The following is a 10,000-nucleotide window of genomic DNA, read 5'->3' as shown; positions in this document are numbered from 1 at the left end:
TGGTATGTAGGCCCACAAACACGCACACACACATATACGCACGCACGCACACACACATATATGCACGCACGCACACAGACATATATATATATATATATATATTGATTCTTAATCTAAATTTTTTATTCATACGCACACATACACACACACACACACTTATATATATATATATATATATATATATATATATATATATATATATATATATACAATATATATATATATATATATATATATATATATATATATATATATTTGTATATATTATATATATATATATATATAATATATATATATATTTTTATATATATATATATATACAGAATACATATAAATGAACCAAATGATGATAATCATTGGGACTAATCAACAAATTTCCATAGTCGCTTCGGCTGTACAGAAACATTACCACAGCAATTTTCCAACATTCATCCATTAACTGATGAATTGCGAACATCGAGGCAAAAAAAAAAAAAAGAAAAAAAAAATCCAGCACCACCTCATTCATTGACAAGAAAGTTCAAATGGCTCTTTAGTTATAACAATCTTCCCCATTTTCATTTACTTCTTTACAAAACTCTTCTATTGTCTCCACGGGGCAAAACCAACTCAAAACACTTCTAATTTCCCATCAGTTTATCTCAAAGGCCTCTATTTTTTTTTTCTTTATTTATTTCTAACATCCACATTTTACTTCCTCATAATCCTTTGATACCTCCGGACTATTGGTTACCTCATCGCTCCTCTGCTCATGATATTGTTAAGATCTTGACAACTTTCTGTCTTCGCCTATTCTGCAACTCACCTGTTCACTCTTCTCATAGATTAAATTTACCGCCAAGAACTTATAAAAAGCAGCTTATTACCTTTTTCTCCAATCGCTTCAGTTTATTCACAATAACTTTAATCCTCCTTATATTAGCTTCCAGCTTTCTCCTATTATAGACATTTTCAAAATCACCCAATTTCCTCTCCATTTTCCATTTGCAAAGTTTCCTATCCCATAACTTTTAGCAGCTGTTAATTGAAAAAGCATAATATTTTAAAACCTGTTAATTCAAAAAAGCATAATCTTTTAACACCTGTTAATTGAAAAAGCCACCATTTTCTAAAAGCTGCTAATTCAAAGAGCCGCTGTTAGTTTAAAAAGTCATCATTTTCTAATAGCTGCAGATTCAAAAAGCTAAAACAACTTTTTCTAACACTCTCTTGATAATCGGCTGTTCAAATTCAGAGAGCCAGCATTTTTCAAAATCTGCCAAATGAAAAAAATAAAATTTTCAAACACAAAGTGAGCTATGCAAAAACACATTAATTCCTGTGCGTATAAATTGTAAAACATAAGCATGGAAATACAAGAACGAAAAAATAGACGTTTTTATCACTATATTATGTGATAGGTACTCTTGATCAAAAATTAAATGGATGAACGATATATTATATATATATATATATAATATAATAATATATATATAATATATATATATATATATATATATATATATATATATATATTGAAAGTAACAAATTTTGAAAAAATTGCTTGCTATACATTATACGTGATGAAGCAGCAGACTTCTGCGACATGATGCATTTTAACAATATTCTCCTGTTCCTGTGATTTTCTGCAAACTTATCTACAAATTCCCCTTAATCTAGTCTTTTAACTTGCATACCTTCAATTGATAACACAGCAAGATTACTTAATCTGTCATTGCCCATTCCATTTCTAAGAGTAGTCTTAATTAATTTCGGAGCAGAGAAGCTTCTCTCTGCTGAAGCTGACGACACAAGTAACACTTAACAGAAATTTTGGTCAGTCTGCAGAATTCAGGAAATGCCTCTTCATATGGACTAAGAATTTATAATAAGTCTAACAGTGATTTAGGCCTTTCAGTGTCACTTACTTAAAGGCCTTGTAGCGTCTTTCTAACATGCGTTTTGCAGAGTACAGCTCATTGTTTGAAATCATCAGTGTTAGCATTATGGGCATGAATAAGTCCACACATTTTCTCGAAAGATGAGAATTCCGTACTTTGTGTATTAAGTGACTGTAATGCTTTCATAAATGTGCGGGTTTCATTACTGAGCCGCCTTTTCATTTCTGACAACATATGGCCTACAATAGGGTAAAAAAAGTGAATTCGTTCTGAATCCTTAACACTGAGGTCAAAATGTCTGTTTCCTGACTGTTTTCCAATAGAATCAACAACAACAAACTCCTGCAATTTTGAAGAAATTCTACGTTTCCTTGATGGTATACACTCTGAAGTATCAAAACCATGAGCTGTTGAACTCTTCTCCACCTCATCCCACAAAGGATCAAAAGAAGGTGGATCTGAACATGTCTCTTCAAGCTGAACGGTTACAGTTTCATTTAATTCTAACTCTTTTACCAAGTTAAGGTTAGCTGACTGTAGCAAATTTGATAATTGATTTATCTTACCAAGTATATGTCATGATAACTAACCTCATAACAAAATTAGCATTTATTCGGCATGTCAGTCCTCTTGCATCAATAGCCCTATCTGCATTTAAGTCATCCGCTAAATCTTCCAGAACACGTACCACAGCAGACAACCTATCTCTACTTACTTTGCAAGCATCATACCTGCAAGCCCATAGGGCATTTGAGAGTCGTTTTAGCTCTCTTGTTTGCTCACTGGGATACAGTTCCTTTTGTGCATCTATCCACTTTGCATGGGCATAAGAACCACTAATGAATACATACAGTTTTTCCAACAATGAGAAAAATTGTGAAGCGTCAGGTAAAGATTTGATGACATCGACAAGAACAAGATTTAGATGATGGACATGACAGTGTACATAGGGAGCAAATGGTGCCTCTTGTATAATGCGTGCTGCAACTCCTTTGTGTCTGCCACTCATAACTGAGGCACCATCATAACTTTGACCAACTAAATTGACCTTGAAATCAATTTCATGTCTTTTTAGAACATTACGTATTTCGTGAGTTAGTGCATTTGCATCAAGTTGAGAAACAGCTTTAAAGTCCAAGAAACTCTCATTTAGAGGTGTTTTTGTAATAGAACCTGATATCAACTATTATGGAGAAAATTTGGCTCCCTTCACTTCATTTACAATTTTTGTCCTAATCATCTCAGCAAAAATACAAATTATTTCATTTTGTATCTCTGGGCATGTGTACTTGGCATTTTTTGGTCCACCGTCTAACCTAACTTTTACAATTGGATTATGACTGGCAACTAATTTTAAAATTTGCCTGACATTGCTAAGGTCGTCGTCTCCTCTTCTCTATGCCCTCTCTGAGCCAGCTTCTGTGTACAAGTCACCAAACCTACTTGTCCTAATGACTTTATGAAGTGACGATTTCCTTTAATTTGGCCGGTGGGTGGGCACCTGGGTGGGCACAGGATTCTCGTGGCTGGGCATGTGCCCACCCATGCCCACGACTTAGCTATGCCACTGTCAGCCATCAATTAAAAAAGCCATCACTCTTTATTGTAATAGCTGTTAATTCAAGAAGCAGTCCTAAAGACATTATTTCCCAACTAACAATTCCGTACTTTTATTAAACCAGGCAATACACTCCGGTAACATCGATGAGGTGGAGAGAATCGTAGATCAAAATCCGGAGTTCATAAACACCACAGGTTATGGCGGGCTGACGCCTATGCACTCGGCCTGCCATATGCAGCAGCTCGATATACTCAAGAGTCTTATCACTCGAGGAGCAAAGGTTCGTATTCACGACTGTAACTACTTAATTACACAGCAGAACACATGGTGACGTAAATGTATAGAGTGACAACACATATTTTTTTTAATAAAAACTCCAAACTCTCTCCACTGCAACCAGAGTCTACATAATTTCTCTTTAGATATAAATGTCTTTATGTAAAAATGAATGAATACTTGCCTTTCCTCGTGTAATTCTTTCGTACTATTCCAGGTAAATGCTCACGATAGCCTGGGAAATTCAGCGCTCCATGTTGCTGTGAAGGAGATATGGCATGACGGTGTGAGAGAACTTCTCCAACATGGAGCCTCTCCTAATGAGATGAGCCAGCCTCCTCACAATATCAGCGGCATGATAAGAGAAACTCCCCTCCATACAGCTGTTAAAATGGGTGACAAGATATCAACTTCCCTTTTATTGAAATATCAGCCAGATCTGAACATTCGAGATGGGAACAACCAGACTGTGTTTCACGTGGCTGCTTCCAAAAGGAATCTTTTGATTCTTAACGAGCTCCTGACAGATACAAATCTCCCAGAATACATGAAAAACCTGGATAACGATGGACATAGCATATACCATGCAGTTCTTCCAAATACTCCTTGCACTCATAATGAACGTCAGATATTAAAGATGATACAGTGTATTTACACATTTCACAAGAATCTTGATCAGACCAATATACTTGGAGAAACGCCTTTAATCAGAGCCTGCCATCTAGGTCTTTCAAATGTCGTCAAATTCTTTATTGATAATGGGGCTAATCCAACTCATGTCAATCAACAAAGGCAGTCAGCAATACACACGGCCTGTATTTCTGGAGATTCTAAAGCTCTTCAGCATCTACTCAACACTGGACGCGTTGGCCATCTAGTTTCCTCCATAGATAACTTTGGCAATCATCCTTTTTACTATGCCACAGAAAATTCTTCACTGGAGTGTTGCAAACTCCTCCTTGGAAATGGTGAGCGATTGGCAAATGTTTACAGAGGTGAGGTTTCTAACTGCAAGCTAGTCATAAAATATTTGCCAACTGCCATGCAACTTTTTAGAGATATTTTCAACTCGGGTATTAAGCTGTCTAATAAGCCTAAACATCATCCAGATTACAGTGTCACTTTTGACTACTCAAGTCTTATGAATTCAGAAAAAGCTAAGGTCCAATGCTCTATCATCTCTGAAATGGCTGGCACTCCACTGGAGACACTTATAAAACATCCACTTCTTGAAAGCTTCTTGTATATCAAATGGTGTCGCATAAGGGGGGTATTTTACTTGAAGGTTTTTCAGTATTTGATATACCTTGTGATTCACACCGTCTTTATAATGATGACCTTTGGCCCAGAAGCAAAAGACTGGTCGGATGATGAATCTTCTTTGATGACGTTCAGAATATTTCATGCCATTTTCTTCGTCATTATAGCTCTGCCAGAGATTGTGGTGACACTAGCTAATTTCAAGAAGAATCTGGCTCACTGGGAGACCTATACTAAAGTTGCAGCTTTGGCAAGTTCTGTTGTTGTTGTGTGCTCAGTATCTGATAAAATTATTGATGATGTTACACTGAACAAAGATGACGCGAGGTTATCTGCAAAGCGAATGTTTGCCAGTTTCTCCATTGTCCTTGGCTGGATAGAACTCATGATGCTTTTCGGACGGTTCCCTACCTTAGGCGCATATATTCTGATGGTCACTAAAGTAGGCAAATCTATTTTCAAGTTCTTATTCGCATTTCTGAGTGTCCTCATTGGATTCACTCTTAGCTTCCATGTCCTATTTCATAGGCTTCCTATATTTGCAGACTTTAACCTTAGCTTTGTGAAGGTTCTCATGATGTTGAAAGGCGAAATATCTTATAGCCAGTTTGTTGACCAAAAGGGATCACCTTTCCATCTCTATCCTCAGATACTCATGAGTGTTTTTCTTTTCTTAATAACCATAATTATGGCTAACGTCTTGATTGGCCTAGCTGTAAAAGGCGTTCCAGACCTGAAGAGACATGGGAAAATTAAAAGGTTAATCAAGCAGTCATCATATCTCGTCGCTTTTGAGAGACTTCTTGCTTTCACTCACAAGATCAAGATCTTCCCACAAAGACTGCTATTGTTATTAACCTCTCGTTTGACTATTGATTCTGTCATTACTATTTTTCCGAATAAGGAGTTTAGAAAACACAAGTACATGAGGACATTACCTGAGGAGAACATTTCAGAAGCTATCACCCTAGGCAGTTGCGAGGAGCCTGAAGATTACCCGGAGGAGGATGATGACGATGTCGTTGAACAGTTAAAATCTTTCCAGATAAGATACTCAAGCGACCGCAGAACTCAAAGTAACAAGATTAAAGATCTTTCAGGGATGTGTGCTGACATCAGGAAGCAGGTGGCAGACCTCTCACAGCAAATTCAGGTTCATATTCAACAGAGTCAGAACCTGTACAACCAGTTAGCACAAAAACATCCCGAGTAACTTCATTATTTTTCTAAATCATAATTTAAGGGCCCAGACTGTAATGCGCTGTACTCTGTCACAAACATCTAATTACTTATTATTCTATGGAGATATTTTACAAATGAATTAATCGTCATAAGACCATCTTAAAGAGAATTATCTTATGGGCATCTGATCTTTTGATAAGCAACTGCTCATAAAACTGATGTCAGAGTCTCTTACTTGCATAGTGAATATCAAATCTGCTTAGAATCAATTACAGTTAGCTTATCCAAAGGGTAGCGTACCTATGCCATGCATCATCACTGCAAATGATGTCTCCTGTGGAAGTGGAAAGAAATATCACTATTGGCTTCTGCATCCCTTAGTTGGATTTGTCTCTTTGTCAAAGGGACAGAAATGAATTCATAGCGAAGACCCATTTCCTTGTAACTATCTGCACACTTGATATCATCAAAATGAAGTGAGAGGACAGAAATGTCGATTAGGTTACGATTTTAAAGTAGCTTCGATTTAGCGTCAATAACCTAGGTTACATTTCAAAATTGTAACTGAGTAACGCAAACGTGTTTCTCTTTGATTGAATATATCATAAGATTTATATAAAGGCACATTACTAATATGTTCATGCCATATGGCACTGATTCTAAAGATTTGTTTGATTGTCTAATAAAGAGCTTGTCAAGTTCTTTTTTCAAGACAAGGGACAATGAATAAAACTGTCTTTTAAGAAATATTTTCAAAATTTTGTTTCAAATGCTGACATATCGATAAATGCTTATGTTTAGGATCGTCATGAATTTAGGAAAATAAAAAAATATTTGATACTACTTCCATATGGCAGAAATTATTAGTAAGATAAATGAGAAATACTTCATGACTGGAACCAGTACAAAGACTAATGTATAATTATCAGATCTTGATTTCCTTTCGTGGTGAACAGATAACTGCATTGCTTACACACACACACACACACACACATATATATATATATATATATATATATATATATATATATATATATATATATATATATATATGTGTGTATGTGTGTGTGTGTGTGTGTGTCTGTATGGCATAGCTAGTGAGGATACGCTATTGCTCTTTGCTTTTTCCTATTACAAATCCTAAATCTTTTTTCTATTCTTCTAACTGTTAATTATGATCATTATTTTATATATATATTATATATATATTATATATATATATATATATATATATATATATATATATATATATATATATATGCATATTATCTTTATTATATATACAATTATTATATATATATAAATATGATCTTTAATGTATATTTTCGTCTACTGTAGATTATGATCTATATTAATATATATAAAATTTGTGTATAATGTCTGCACACAGTTATTATGAAGCTATCTATGGATGTGTAATTATGTCGGTTTGCTTTGTCCAATGATACAATAAAAACTACAGCAACATTTTACTTATTTGTATTTGATGTTCCTTTTGAATGGTGTACAATAAAATAATAAGAAACTTCCAGTGTTTTGGGTGACAACACTTCTTTTATGTTTGCAATATCAAATAAAAATTACAAAAAAATGTTTGATGGGGGAATGTATTGAAATGAATATGGAAAAATTGTTTCCCATAGATTTCTCTTCCTCCTAGAACACCACCCTTAAGACCGATTGGTTTCTTAATCTGTCTGGCGTTGCAGCATAAGAAATTTCTCGGAACGATTGATTATCCAGTCGATACGGACTCGCCATTTAGGAAATTTCGATTCTTGAATTTGTACGACGCAGATATTTAAGAAATATTTCAAAGCTATTTGAATTGTAATTGAATTTCTCTGGCTGAGCGATTATTCGGTTTCTTCTGCTTGGTTTTATAGTGAAAGGTCTTCCTGGAAATAAAACGATAGCTTGACATCCCAGCCGGAAATGTCAGTCACCAAAAACCCACTATGAAAACATTGCTCTTCTCTTTATATTATATATATATATATATATATATATATATATATATATATATATATATATATATATATATAATGAAGAAGCCAGGTACCATGTCGTACCTCTAAGTAAATGGGGATACAATCCACAATGAAGTAAATTCCTCTTGTAGTTTAAAAATATATAGTTCTTGTATAGGATTAGAGCTTTCGACCATCAACTTTGGTCTTGTTCACTAAAGCCTTTAGTGAACAAGACCACAGTTGATGGTCGAAAGCTCTAATCCTATACAAGAACTATATATTTTAAACTACAAGAGGAATTTACTTCATTGTGGATTGTATCCCCATATATATATATATATATATATATATATATATATATATATATATATATATATATATATATATATATATATATATATTTATAGAGGAATTTGTGTGTATGTATATACATATATATATATATATATATATATATATATATATATATATATGAATAACTTGATCACGAAGTATATAAAACGTGATGCCATGTATAAATAAAGGTTTTTTTGCCACGAAGGAAAAAAATGAAAAACGAGTTGGCCGAGTACTTTCGGTCCTATTCGGACCCTTTACTGAGGCAAAGGGTCCGAAATAGGACCGAAAGTACTCGGCAACTCGTTTTTTCATTTTTTTCCTTCGTGGCAAAAAAACCTTTATTTATATATATATATATATATATATATATATATATATATATATATATATATATATATATATATATATATATATATATTTATTTATATATATATATTTGCAAAAACTTTACAAGCGACAAACAAGTTGTCAAAGAATCGTTATTCAGTTTCGGTTTATCAAAATAAATAAAGTATAAAGTTGTTTTATGAAACAATTTGAAAAATGAGAGTAGTATAAATATTGATTGCATTAACCAATATTAAGATTAATAATAATAATAATAATAATAATAATAATAATAATAATAATAATAATAATAATAATAATCCGAAAAGGCAAATTAGCAGCACAACAAATTTATGAATAAAGTAACAATTGAAATTATATTATTGACGATAATAATGACTCAAGAAAAATCAATAATGATGGCAATGCAATCTTTTATACCGCTGTTACTGTCATCATTGCGCTTTGAAATATAAAGGCTATGAAAAATAAGCCAATGAAAACACGTCCGAACTTTCCCACTATGAAAGGAGACACCCTCATTGACCTTGAATTTTAAATAGAAGCCAGTTTTTTTCTACCCCACTGAATAGTCTCTCTCATCCGTCCGGTTTAGGGGCTACAATAATAATAATAATAATAATAATAATAATAATAATAATAATAATAATAATAATTCGTGACGTTGATTGACAAAGTCCAGAAGAAAGTATCACTCATTGATGTCGCAATACCATGGGACACCAGAGTTGAAGAGAAAGAGAGGGAAAAAATGGATAAGTATCAAGATCTGAAAATAGAAATAAGAAGGATATGGGATATGCCAGTGGAAATCGTACCCATAATCATAGGAGCACTAGGCTCGATCCCAAGATCCCTGGAAAGGAATCTAGAAAAACTAGACGCTGAAGTAGCTCCAGGACTCATGCAGAAGAGTGTATCCTAGAAACGGCGCACATAGTAAGAAAAGTGACGGACTCCTAAGGAGGCAGATGCAACCCGGAACCCCACACTATAAATACCACCCAGTCGAATTGGAGGACTGTGATAGAGCAAAAAAAGAAAAAATAAATAAATAATAATAATAATAATAATAATAATAATAGCATGGGTCTTAAATAGAGAAACAAATCCACAATGATGCATGGGTACATAACTTCAAAATAAATCTGTACTGAGAGCTTTCAGGAATCAGTTCAATT

At 33.7% G+C, this 10,000-nt stretch overlaps 1 protein-coding gene across 4 annotated transcripts in view; it reads left to right on the top strand.

The window, feature by feature from the left end:
- The window catches only part of LOC135215509 (transient receptor potential channel pyrexia-like), a 34,051-nt gene that overhangs the window by 5,535 nt on the left and 18,516 nt on the right, over positions 1-10,000 (top strand). The window contains exons 3-4 of one of the 4 annotated variants that reach the window (XM_064250315.1): positions 3,563-3,721; positions 3,935-7,328. The exons of the other annotated variants lie outside the window; for them this stretch is intronic. Of the exons in view, the coding sequence (XP_064106385.1) occupies positions 3,563-3,721; positions 3,935-6,190 (2,415 nt within the window). The 3' untranslated portion in view covers positions 6,191-7,328. Of the gene's footprint in view, positions 1-3,562; positions 3,722-3,934; positions 7,329-10,000 lie in introns of those variants that run through there. 4 annotated transcript variants of the gene reach the window in all.

This window comes from Macrobrachium nipponense, chromosome 5 (genome assembly GCF_015104395.2).
Source record: "Macrobrachium nipponense isolate FS-2020 chromosome 5, ASM1510439v2, whole genome shotgun sequence".
NCBI classification, from domain to species: domain Eukaryota; kingdom Metazoa; phylum Arthropoda; class Malacostraca; order Decapoda; family Palaemonidae; genus Macrobrachium; species Macrobrachium nipponense.
Note: the sequence above shows the minus strand (reverse complement) of the source record. Positions and strands in the feature narration are given on the sequence as shown.